Source organism: Squalius cephalus (genome assembly GCF_949319135.1).
Source record: "Squalius cephalus genome assembly, chromosome: 15".
Classification (NCBI taxonomy): Eukaryota; Metazoa; Chordata; class Actinopteri; order Cypriniformes; family Leuciscidae; genus Squalius; species Squalius cephalus.
This window is the reverse complement of record NC_137136.1, coordinates 7,225,237-7,239,922: the sequence shown is the minus strand read 5'-3', so window position 1 is coordinate 7,239,922 and position 14,686 is coordinate 7,225,237. Positions and strand designations below refer to the sequence as shown.

The 14,686-nt window shown below is 37.0% G+C and overlaps 1 protein-coding gene across 1 annotated transcript; it reads left to right on the top strand.

Moving 5' to 3' along the window:
• The first annotated feature begins 3,770 nt into the window (after positions 1-3,770).
• On the top strand, positions 3,771-14,110 carry rnf144b (ring finger protein 144B). The gene is made up of 8 exons (XM_079893988.1): positions 3,771-4,029; positions 6,703-6,872; positions 8,906-9,010; positions 10,628-10,688; positions 11,961-12,165; positions 12,264-12,408; positions 13,198-13,287; positions 13,525-14,110. Exons 2-8 carry the CDS (start codon positions 6,768-6,770, stop codon positions 13,690-13,692), a joined length of 879 nt encoding a protein of 292 aa, XP_079750114.1. The 5' UTR covers positions 3,771-4,029; positions 6,703-6,767; the 3' UTR covers positions 13,693-14,110.
• The last annotated feature ends 576 nt before the right edge of the window (positions 14,111-14,686 follow it).

Genomic DNA, 14,686 nt, shown 5'->3' with positions numbered 1-14,686 from the left:
CACTACACTACATTACACTACACTACATTACACTACATTACACTACATTACACCACACTACACCACACTACACCACACTACACCACACTACACTACACTACACTACATTACACTACATTACACTACATTACACTACATCACACTACATCACACTACATCACACTACACCACACTACACTACACTACACTACATTACACTACATTACACTACATTACACCACACTACACCACACTACACTACATTACACTACACTACACTACATTACACTACACTACACTACATTACACTACACTACACTACACTACACTACACTACACTACATTACACTACACTACACTACACTACATTACACTACATTACACTACACTACACTACACTACATTACACTACACTACATTACACTACATTACACTACATTACACCACACTACACCACACTACACCACACTACACCACACTACACTACACTACACTACATTACACTACATTACACTACATTACACTACATCACACTACATCACACTACATCACACTACACCACACTACACTACATTACACTACATTACACTACATTACACTACATTACACCACACTACACTACACTACATTACACTACATTACACTACACTACACTACACTACATTACACTACATTACACTACACCACACTACACCACACTACACTACACTACATTACACTACATTACATTACACTACACTACATTACATTACACTACACTGCACTACACTACACTACACTACATTGCACTACACTACACTACACTACACTACACTACACTACATTACACTACATTACACTACACTACACTACACTACATTACACTACATTACACTACACCACACTACACCACACTACACTACACTACACTACATTACATTACATTACACTACACTACATTACATTACACTACACTGCACTACACTACACTACACTACATTGCACTACACTACATTACACTACACTACATTACACTACACTACACTACATTACACTACACTATTACACTACACTACACTACACTACATTGCACTACACTACATTACACTACACTACACTACATTACACTACAATACACTACACTACATTACACTACACTATTACACTACACTACACTACACTACATTGCACTACACTACATTACACTACACTACACTACATTACACTACAATACACTACACTACATTACACTACACTACATTACACCACACTACACTACACCACACCACACTACACTACACTACATTACACTACATTACACTACACTACACTGCACTACACCACACTACATTACACCACACTACACTACATTACACCACACCACACCACACCACACCACACTACACCACACTACACTACACTACACTGCACTGCACTGCACTACACTACATTACACTACAATACACTACACTACATTACACTACACTACATTACACCACACTACACTACATTACACTACACTACATTACACCACACTACACTACACCACACTACATTACACCACACTACACTACATTACACCACACCACACCACACCACACTACACTACACTACACTACATTACACTACACTACACTGCACTACATTACACTACAATACACTACACTACATTACACTACACTACATTACACCACACTACACTACACTACATTACACCACACTACACTACACCACACTACACCACATTACACCACACTACATTACACCACACTACACTACACCACATTACACTACACTACATTACACTACACTACACTACATTACACTACACTACACTACACTACATTACACTACACCACACTACATTACACTACACTACATTACACCACACTACACTACACTACATTACACTACACTACATTACACTACATTACACTACATTACACTACACTACACTACACTACATTACACTACACTACATTACACTACACTACACTACATTACACTACACTACACTACATTACACTACTCTACACTACACTACTCTACACTACATTACACTACACTACATTACACTACACTACACTACACTACACTACATTGCACTACACTACATTACACTACACTACACTACATTACACTACATTACACTACACTACACTACATTGCACTACACTACATTACACTACACTACACTACATTACACTACATTACACTACACTACACTACATTACACTACACACTACACCACACTACATTACACTACACTACACTACACTACACTACACTACACTACATTGCACTACATTACACTACACTACACTACACTACACTACACTACATTACATTACACTACACTACACTACACTACACTACACTACACTACAAGTTAAAGAAAAAAGTTTATCCTATTCAATATCTGTAGAGAACAGGCCTCAAAACATAAGATTATCTGTGAGTGATCAGCCCTGTTAAATACCCTTATATGGGCGATGTATCCCCCAGGATACAGACATTCAATGCCTGATAATCAAAGTTGTGAGAAGATTATTTTACAAATATCCACAAGAACATGTAAAACTATCCTTAAAAAACTATTTTCTAAAACAAAATCACTCTAAAATATCATAATCATAAAAAATATAAAAACACTTTCCTCATGGCCAGTGTCTTTGTCCATATATGCTGCCATTTTGGATTTTGATACAAATGTTTGGAATGTTGGCATAAAGTCACATGACCTGATTACATGACCCATCACCCCATCAGTGTTTCTCATCAACTACAACCCCATAATGCCCCTCCCCCCATAGCCCTCCCCCCTACAGCCTGTTAAATGACTGTATCCCCCAAGATACAGAAACTCTTTAAGGGTTATGACAGTAAAATTACTACATTACATTAACAGCATATTAACTGATAAAACTTTTTAAAGTTTAATTTTGGGTTGAACAAAAGGGAACTGGAGCGCTGCTGAAATCCCTTGTATCCTCCGGTGCTCTTGGAAGGGTAATAATTGAAAAAACGTAGGAAAAAATCCAAGTCCAGGCACTCAGTGGATACAAAAAGTAATACAAAAGTCTTTATTAGAGGGCTAAAAAATTTAAAAAACACCAACGCGTTTAATTTTGGGTTATTTAATAAAGATAAAAGAAAAACAATAGCAATATATAAGGTATATACACTCACGTCTGTTAAAAGAACACAAATTGAAAGCAGTGAATGTGTGAGACTCTCTTACTGAAATCATATTTAGGTTATTATGCAAATTCATGAATGGGAACATGGGGACATCAACCAGCTTGAACCAACATAAACCAGCTGGACACCGTACAAGTGCCATACAATAAAAGACAGCAAGACATGATACCAAAACTGCAAAGATGCAATCTACATGAATCTATGCCTAGAGTCCCAGACTATTGTAAAGATGATTGAAGTGAATTATTACATCCCTGTTATGTTTCAAATTCAGTTTGATAAGAGTAAAGAGAGATGATAGAAATGAAACCCCAGCAGTTAAACTGCTGTCATAGACAATATTTTCTATCATTTATATAGGCTACAATATATTTTATTGTTACAACTATTGTGCATTAAATATGATAGGCTACTATATATTGTTTATAATAATGCATTTCTACAAGTATGTATTCATTGTTAATGATAATATTTATAAATAACTTGCAGTTGTACTCAAATTGTAAATTAAAAAAATATATATATTTATTTTACTTTTTATAGTCCAAGCACAATTTAAGGATAGTCCAAGACTCTGTGATTGAAAGAGTTAACGTTTGTCAGTGGGAGGAGAAAACAGGAAGTGGCCCCAAACCCTTTAAACCCGTCCAGTAACTTCACACAAACACACACGCACCCTTGTGGGACATGACACCGCTTCATGATCGAGGTGAATGAGCGGACATGTAAACCAGACTGACTGACTGTCCATTATCATCACCATCATTCAGGATTCTTCAGCATTTTCATCATCAGATGCGCGTGTGATAATCCCTGCGGTGGAGGAACCGCAGCACACAGACTCCAGACATGAGTACAGTAAACAGTGAGGTGAGTCTATTACCGAGTCTCAAAACCTACTGTTCCCCACTTACTGTAGATTTTAAGTTATTATAGTCGCGTTCCAATTTTGAGGTGTCTGTTATGCCCAAACAAGGGGTCTACGTAGGCAGTGAGCACACTAGGCTTTGAGGCACTACCTGGTCTGGTCTTTAGGCTATATGTAAGTTTTGAGCTGGTTTGTCTTGCAGTGCGTTTGCGTGAAAGTTAAGAATAAAGTGTCTTTTATGCTCGACAGTAACCGCACTAGAGCTACAATAACACTGATATTATTGACATAAATGTTTTGTTTATGTTTAACGCGGAAGCTGCTGTGCTGGCGTCATAACAGAGGTGAATACAGTGTACTGCATACTGCGCAGTATATGCTGCTTATTATTTAAAAAAACAAAACAGTACAGTACACACTGACACAGTATGCTACGATAAAGTTTTAATTCTCACGTTGAGAAAGTAGTTCGCTACAGTCAAATATTGTAATAAAGTTTGCATTTATTCACTAAATGAGTCAAGAAGATGTTGGGTGTTCACAGTTGAAATTCTGGTTTGTCCCATCGTACCCAACGCATTGTGGGATGTCTAACATACCCTGTCTTCGAATATGCCTACTTCTCTACTAAATAGTAGAATGTGGGAAAAAAAGTAGGCCTAATGAGAAGTATGTTGAATTTGCAACCCATAAAATGTACCCAGATGACAACTTCTGTTACATCCAATGCACACTTACAGTACTATCCCATAAGGCCAAGGTAGAGGAGAAGTAGGCTGCGTCCGAAAGCTTAGGCAGCTGACTTCGTTTGCACACGAAGGTACCTCACAAAACTCATTTTCAGACAGACTTCTGAGGCAGTGTAATGGTTTAATGATCTACAACAAAAAAGAGAGTTTTGGTGATAACTAAGCGAATGATTAATTACTTCAATAGTAATTTCACACTAGAAATGACATCAAAAGTGGAAAACGTTGGTCAAAAACATATATTTACACACAAACTGACCACCAACCACAATTTTTAGATGTCATCTATATTTTTCAAGCTCAACTGTCACAGAACGGAATGCACAGGATTGTGGGATATCAAAGGCAGTGGATGATACATCTATGCTGCCTACAAAAATCAGTCAGATCTCAGGAGACAGGAAGTGAAGCTAACATTTAATTCGGGCATCGCAGATGTGAATAACAGTGATGCAGTGTAACTGATGCTATAGGTCACATGAAAATGACAACATGGCTGATGTAGTACGTCCAAATTGCATTCATAGTACACACACACATGCATACTTTCTAATTAAGTTCCTCTTTAAATGCTATAGTAATCATCATTGTTTTATGGTTGTAAAAATTCCATTTTATGGATACAGAAAAGGTGCCTATTGTGCACAGTGTACATACAAATGCAGTATAAAATGATGCTATTTCAAACATGGCCAACATTTCTAGTTTATTGCTGGAATGTTTGGCCTGAGTGTACTGGTCTTTAAAAGACTATGCATAAAAGAGAAACTATGATAAAAGAGAATTAAATAAATCACCTGTTCTATCAGTAAAGGCTAAAAAGAAGACAAACACCAAAATAAGCATTGAATAGTTATTTACTGAAATGATCAGCTGTAATATTTTCTGTTCCTCAATTGGCGAGATTTGACTTCATCATGATTTTAATCATTGATGGGAACAGCCATGTGATTCACTTCCCTGTGCTCGAAACCTAAGGATATGTAAATAATTTTCAGTGCTGTGGTAATGCCAGGGATTTACTCAGTGACCCACTTTATGAGGTATGACCAAGTGTGTTTTTGGGCTGATCAATAGTGATCCAGGACGTTTTCATAATCATATTCTTGCCAAACATGGATTCAGAACATTTCCTAATCATTTCTAATAATTCTTGTTCTGTCACAAGGGGGTAAAAGTTTAAACCGGGAAAAACAGTGCAGACTCACTGGTGAAAAGAAAATGACATGGCAGGAAAAAAAAAAAAATACTGCAAGTGTCAGCGCACGTCACACGTGTCCCGCCGATCAATACTGACTGCAGAGACAGTGGACATTTAGGGCAGTGATGTTATCCTCATTGATTGTGTGACAGAGGAGACATAAATGTAAAGAGCACAAATGTGCTGTGGATGAACGTCACCATTCTTTCCACCTCACGCTTTCCTACTGTTCTCTATTTTTCTGACCTGTCTAGGCAGGCGGGGGGGCCCTCTAATCCAGCTTGATCCTGGATTATGTTGTTATGACTTTTCCCCGTTTGAGATTTGGTCGCCCATGCGGGACGGGAATATTGACTAGAAGAATCTATAAAGCGGTGAGATCATACTGGGTGGAATCTAGATCTCTCCTGCTTCCTCCGGATCAACTTGTTTGGCGTCACACTAACGGGGCAGGTCGAGCAGGTTTTGAGTTGGTGTACACAACACAAATGAGATTAGGCAGTCGGCTAAATAGTCTCTGACTAACAGTGAGTTTTTAAATGCTTCTCTCTTGCGTCTAATTCTATTGCAAATTGACTTCGGAATGATGATTTTACATTTCTGCACAAGCTTTTTCTTTCCATTGTTGCTCAACTGCAGTACGTACATCTGCGTGCAGCGGAAACCGTTGTGACGTTGCAAACTATCTGCCTCAGCTGTGTTTGTTCCTCTCTTGTATTCTTCAGAAGCATGGAGGACGTCACATCTCTATTTCTGAAGTTTAAGGGCTAAACAACAACATAAGGCAGGCATGGAGGCAGAAAGCACCATGATCCACTGCAAACTGTGCCTGACCGACTGCCCTGAACTGGAGACCAGCACACTGCAGTCCTGTAACTGTGTGTTCTGTGTGCAGGTAAGAGCATTGCTGAATAATTCTCTCTTTAGCTTTAAAACTGAGGTGTAGTTTCATGCTACAGAATAGGTAGTTGTTTTTACATAAATTACGCAAGTGCTAGTTCTATAAGGAAATGATGTTTACATAGATCTCGCCATGAGCAGGAGGTTCTCTCTAGCCGTGGTCTGGGTTATTAGCGCAAGGTGGTCGTGAAAGGCAGAAATACAATAAACAAAGCACAATAGTGTTCAGTCTCGCAGAGTGGGGGGTGTTTTCTTTCACATGCCGTTTAAGATTAGCCAAGACTAGCCTGTTCCTCCTAACATGTTTTGTTCCTCTGAAACAAATCTTGTGGGTCAGACTTAGAAATATTTTGACTTTTTGTGGTTTAAAGCTGAAGTGTGCATTTTTTTTCCAGTGTTTTCTCCTAACTTCCCCAAAAAAAAAATAAAAAAAAATTCGCAAATACTGTTAATACTAATCTATCAAAATATTGTTTCATCCTGAACATGGATCATTCTGACCAGGTTTATTATAGTTAACTTAAACCTTAAAAAAAATATTACTTAAAATAAAAAAAAGTTGAAATAAAATAAAATAACCTATTTTAAAGTCAATAATCTTTGACCAAATTTTCCTGTGAAAAATGTCTTTATGCCTTAAAATAGCTTGAATGTAACTCTACACCCTTGGTTAATTTAGTATACGCGGATCCATGAATATGCTAATTCATTCCCGCCTCCACTCACTCGGCCAACTTACTGAGGTAAACGCTACACAACGGTATCGCTCTTTACAACGTCGAACACATAACGGTAATTAATATGATTAGCATTTTGCTTGACTACTTTATCAAACAGCTGATAATGTGTTGCTAATGTTACACAAAGAAACACTTTTAACAACTCAGAATGTCAGTGGAGAAAGGCATATAGTTCATCATAACATCGTAATGTACATCATGGTCTGCTATATTGCTAAATCTACCCGATTTCCATATCAACGGAAAGATATACTGAGATAACCTGGCTTCTCTTGAGACTCCCCTGCTAGTTCTCTGTTAATTATATGCTAAATCCTGCTAAAAAGCGCTGATGACGTGTGATGTGATGTCTGCGTGAGCCGGACCGAATGCAATGATTGGACAAACATTTTATGGTCCTACGCCTTCCACAGACGATATACGTATATGCATATAAATAATGCATGATTGCTATCTGGATGTGAAGAGACTTTCAACCTGCATAGCAAAAAATGTTTCTGGAACAAATTGCCTACCCTGCCTTTAACTTCATGTACTAAAATAACTGAAATGGAAATAATTAACAAGAAAACTATGTAGACTGTATATTTAGAAAAACTATATATTTAAAAAAAAACACACAAAAACTAATAGAAATGACAAAAAAAAAAAAGCATATCTTTAAATGAGTTTTAATATTTTTATTTTCATTTTAAAGATGAATAAAAACTATAATAGTATAGACCTTATGTAGCTCCGCCCCTTTTCAGCGCTGCGCTCATTGTCTTTTGACTTCCGGTCTGTATTTTCACAGCGTTTTGCGTGTTTATTAATGAACGGCTCGTTTTAAAATCTTCCCGGTCGATTTACATTTGTTTAGTCATCTGCTTTAAACATTACAGTCCTCATGATAACTTTCGTTAACTTTACATTAAGTAAATCCACTTAAAAAGCTAATTACTCCTGGACAGAAATGCCATATAAATATACAGAGCGACCGCAAAACGGAAGTTAAAAGACAATTTTCCAAAGATGGCGGCGCCCTTGTTTCTCTGGCGCATAAGGTCTATATCAACCAAAATATACTATTATGATCCCAGAAATCACTGATCCTGGCACAGAAAAATTGCTAAAATGTTGCGGAACAAGACTATCTGTCCAAACAAAGGATGACAGAGGGAGTTTTTGAAAAACAATCTGTGTGTATAATATATATATATTTTTTTATTTGTTAAATAATATTTGGTGCCACTTCAGATAATGACCTCTTAGCAACCATAGAGAAGTCACAGCTCTCATGTCTTTGCAGTGTTTAAGACAGTATGTCCAGCTGGCTATTCGGGGAGGCGCAGGCAGTGCCATCACCTGCCCTGATCCGGCCTGCGAGAACACTGGAACTCTGCTGGACTCTGAGGTACTTCTGTCTGGCTCACTCTCTCCTTCTGTCTCAGTCAACAACAGTTTCCACTTCTGCAGATCACGCTTCAAATATTGACTGCGCAAATGCTGCTGTTTACACTGACAACAGAAATCCTTCCTCTACCAAGCATCTATTTTAGTCAGTAGGGCTTTACAGAAGCAAACATCACAATAACTATTGTTCATACTTCGGGTGAGGGGTCTGTTCAAATCTTAAACCCCGAGTACTAAACTTCAGGGTATAACTTGCCATGACATGTTTTTGCTACAGGTCTGAATGATTACTCAACTCATTTATTGAGAAGAGGTGTTCTGTTACTTTTCTAAGGAATTAGACTTACAATTTACCTGTCAGACTGTCACTTACAGTACATTGAAGGAGGATCCTATATCTCGGAATTACACTACTATTCAAAAGTTTAAGATTTTTTTAAAATGTGTTTGAAAGTCTCTTATTATTTCTTTGATCAAAAAGACAGTAAAACAATAATATTGTGAAATTATTATTATTATTATAATTGTATTATAATTGTTTCTGGTTTAACTTATTTTAAAATTTAATTAATTCCTGTTTTCAGTTTTTTTGCTCAATTTTTTGAGTGCTGCTCAAGAAACAATTCTTATTTCTTTTGATGTTGAAAACAGTTGTGCTGCTTAATATTTTTGTGAAAACCATGATACATTTTTTCCTCAGTATTTTTAAATGAATAGAAAGTTACATAGAAATAACAGCATTAATTTGCTGTGAATATTGAAATTGAATATAACTTAAGTATGTTTACTATCACTTTTGATCAATTTAATGCAACCTTGCTGAATAAAAGTAATTTCTTTTACAAAAGAAATATCTTACAGACCCCAAAATTCTGAAAGGAAATGTAAATTAACTGAGACTAGGGAGTTGGCTCATTTGACTATGCCCTAGCAACCACTTAGAACACCCTAGCGACCATATAGCAATCTGTTAACAATAGTCGGGAAGACTTTAGCAACTGCATATCATCGTATCTCATAAATTAAAATAGATCAAAAGTGAAAGAAAGAATCTGTCTGGGCTTGTTTAGCCTACATTTTCGTTTTGCTTTCGGTAACCACAGCATTAGTCTCAAGAACACAATGGCTTTATTTATCATGTTTGTTTCCACAAATCCCAGTATTATTTTCCCCTCATGACCTTAACCAACCTGCTCTGTGAACTTAACTTACGCATCAAAAATAAAACTACAGTGATTCAGCAGGGGTCTATCATTAAACTGGCCTCTGGAAAACTTTATTCATATGATTTATAATGTTGAGATATTCATATACATGCTAAAACTCCTGCGTCACACTTTTTTGTATTTACAGCCTCTTTCATGTTGTGTGTATATATATATATATATATTTTTAACTCAAAAGTAGTACTTCCTTTATTTTAGTATTTAGATGTGTGATAAGCAGAGTCATGTATCTTTGTCTGGTTTTTATTTTGCAATAATGACCAGCTGACTGTATATTATCCCTTACATAAGACCTGATTTGCAAACATGATGTGCTGTTCACATATAGTTAGCCTCAAACCTGACATGTTCCAACATCACCTGGATATAAATTCATAACTTTCTTTGTACAGCTCACCTCTTTTGCCCCCAGCGATCAGGTCGAGCTCTATCGGCGGCTCCAATTTGAAAGAGGTACGTGCTTATGTATGTATGTGCCACTTCCCATAATCCCTCTTGATGGGTAGAGTAAGAGTTACTGTAACCATCACTGGCAGGAACAAGCCGTTCTAGATAAGCGTTAGAGAGTGATAAAGGCATAGTAGACTGTATTTATGTCAGTCAGTGGTTATCTGTTGTTTCTATTTCTACTTTAAAATATAACAAATGAAAATTGACCAACATTGAGTTATGACCAAAATCAGATCTCTTTGACTATGACCTGTCCTGTGACAGCCGGCCTTTGCTCAGATTCAGAGGGAAAAAAAGAGTGTGGAAGTCGAAGTGAAGGATGCATCTTTGCTGCCTTTCAAAAACTAACCAGATGAAGGCATATTATGCGAGATATTACATTGAATTCAGACATGACTAGATGGCTTGAGGGTACGCTTACATGACAACAGTGTCCTAAAAACGGGAATTTTTTTCCTTTGCGTTTTTTTTCGCGTACAGACAACAACATTGTCAAAATGATCCCCGTTCACATGGATTAGCAAAAACTTTTAAAAAACGCTGTATTATTCACACCAGGCCAGTAGTTGGCGCTGTCACTTTGTAAAGAAACAGTTCTCGCCTATAGACTGAACACGTAATACGCATGCGCTTGACGTCACCGTTTTCACAAATTCACGTTTTGTTAGTTTATACAGAGATGATAACGGTATAGTTTTAAAAAATTGCACTTTGAAACCCGTTTTCAAAAGTTTGCATTGTCAGGCCCCCAAAACACCGTTGTCAAAAAGCATACGTTTTTCTTTTTCAGTTGAAAACGGTGTCATGTAAACGGCCCCTCAGACTCTGATGTCTGCGAAGGCAAACATTAAGGTTTCGAACACAAAAATGAGCTTATGGCAACTAGTTGTATATTTTACAAACAGAAGAGTCACGATTTTCTGTTTTATCATAAAGTTCTAGTAAGAGAATGCCACTGCTTCTCTGAGTCTGGGTTAATGTTGCTGGTTTGTGTGTGCCAGGCTCCAGCTCGGCGTTTAGAAGAACTGTAAACAATGAGCTTATTCAGACGGCAGCTTCATGCTAGCCATCGTCTAGACAGTCTGTCATGTCGGACAGAATGTGTGAAAGTAAACTGTATTCGCAAGAGACGGCGAGAAAGCCTCCGATTTCTGTCTATTGACAGTAAACCTCAAAGTAAAAATTGTCAATGAGGAAGTGAATTTTGCAAGCAAGTACAATGTCACTGCCAGAATGGGACGGTTTTTCCTCACTCTTTCTTTCGGTCTCATTCAGGAGTTCAGTTGGACCCCAGTAAGGCTTGGTGCCCCGTGCTGGACTGCCAGGCCGTGTGCAGTGTGACGCCCGGTAGCGAAGGCAAACCGGTTCCTGTGCCCTGTCCCGTGTGCCGTGCCGTCTTCTGCTGCGGCTGCAGAAGCCCCTGGACAGACGCTCACTCCTGCTCCCAGCACCAGCCCCTGATCACATCATCAGCAGACAGGTCAGTGCGACCTATTTCCACACCAACCGACGAGTGCTTATCACTCATAACACGGCCTTGAGCTTGGCGTAAACATGCTCTGTCTGTGGTCTCTGCAGTGGAGTGAGCAGCGCTGACACTGATGCGATGATTAAACAGTGTCCTGTGTGTGGCGTCTACATAGAGCGCAATCAGGGCTGTGCTCAGATGCTCTGCAAGAGCTGCAAACACACCTTCTGCTGGTACTGCCTACAGAATCTGGACGTAAGTGACGACACAAAGCTTTTTGGACTCTATGACAATAGAGATACCATGGTATTCCAAACGTACCATGATTTTTACCATGATTTATCTATAACAGGACCACATTAATGTATATATATTTTGAAAATGGTACCATGATTATACCTTGATTTATTAGTTTTTTTTTTTTTTTTTGCTCGTTACTATGGTACCTTGTTTAGTTGGACACTAAAATGGTGTATGATATAATAATACTAATAATAATTGTATTATTTTTATTTTAATTATAGATCAAATATTTTTTTATGGAATATTTTATTTTATTTAAAAGAATCAATTTGAATATAATAGTAAAAATGATAATATTATCAAAATATATTTAAAAATAAATTTATATATTTTATATATAAAATCAAAATGATCTGTTGTTAATGATATTAATTTACAATAATAATAGTAACTTTAATAATAATTATAATAGTATTCCTTTTACTATCATTCGAATGAAATACATTTACTATTATTAAATTACTATTATTGAAAATAAAAAATGGATAGATAATAAAATAAAATAATCAGTTGTTAATAATAATAATACTTTTATTATTGTAATTATATATAAAATATTTTTATGAAATATTTTGTTTAATCTATTTTAATATAATAATAATAATAATAATAATAATAATAAATGATTTAAATTACATTTTAATATAATAATTTCAGTAACAATAATAATAAATATTTATTTGTTTCTTTTTTATATAAGCATCTGCTGAATGAATAAATAAAAAGTCTCTATGATTATAGGGTGATATATTCCTGAGACATTATGATAAAGGACCGTGCCGAAACAAGCTGGGACACTCCAGAGCTTCCGTCATGTGGAACAGGACACAGGTGAGCTGGGATGCCATTAGCATTGATGCTTTTTCAACATGTCAGCCGTTTACCAGTTTCCAAATGACTTTGATTACTAATTTTAGAAAGTACTTTTTTTTGCTGCTTTTACGGTTGACACGTTTTGATCAGCAAGATAAGACTGTTATTATCATGAAATTAGATGAAAACTACTCACAAGCAGCAAGATTCTGGCTGAGTTTCCCTTTAGACTTCATGTGGCTGTGATGTATTCAGGTGGTCGGTATACTGGTGGGCGTCAGCATCATCGTGCTAGTGACGTCACCGCTGCTGCTGCTGGCCTCTCCCTGCATCCTGTGCTGTGTGTGCAAACCCTGCCAGGCCAAGAAGAACACCAAAAAGAAGAAGAGGAAAGATAAGAAGCCATCAGATTCCACCGCATAAGAGAACTCTTCGTAACCAATCAACATGTGTAGCATCTTCCACGTGCTAATCCCTAGTCTTTCTAACCAGGTGCACAAGTGCCTCATTCTCAGTGCCTGGTAAATTCGGTGGATTTATTGTGCCTTCAGGTGCATTATGGGACAAATGAAACTACATCCACAAAGGAATGGCCATTTCTCCACTAAGCCAAAATATTTGTTTATGTTTGCTATAAAATGAATGGACTGTAACATTGGGTTAAACTCTTTGTTTCCAAGTAGTGCTCCAGGCCAAAGGCCCTGCTGTTTTTCTTCTGTACTATAATATGTAAATACTGTATTTATGAGTCTGGGTACTGTTCTGTGTTCTTTTTACATTTGATTTTTCTGCATCAGATATTTTATAACTTAATTACAATAAACAAAACACCTGAAACTGAGCAGCGAAAGTGACCTGCTTCTCTTTGTTCATTAGGGTTAGAGAAAACATAGCATTTCATGTTACACACACATAGTCATAATAAACAATAAAAGGCCATTTTTGTGTATGCAGGGCAGTGCATTTTCAGGGCTCATGATACTAACAGTAGTGACATCTGGTTTGCGTGTCTGCTGTAATGAAACTGTTTACTGAACATCATGAAAAAGGAAGCGTTTCTCACACACACAAGTTGTTGTAATATACTGTATTTCGTTAGATGGGGAAATTTACAAAACCGTGAGTCATAGTCAATGTTCCTTGTTGTTAACCAGTAGGCCTACCTGTTATTTAAACTTATTTAAATAAGGAAACCTAAAACAAGATGGGGAAAAAAAGTACCATGGTAATTTCTAGACTATTCCAGTGACAAATCCATTATATAGGCCTAAGTGAAATGGAAGTTATTCTATGTAATACCATGACTGTACCATGGTATACCGCCACAGTACTTCTTTTTAAAGGTCTCGAAATCTAAAAAAAATTTTTTTTTGATGAGAGCAGAGAGAGAGAGAAAGAGAGAGAGCGACACCGTGTG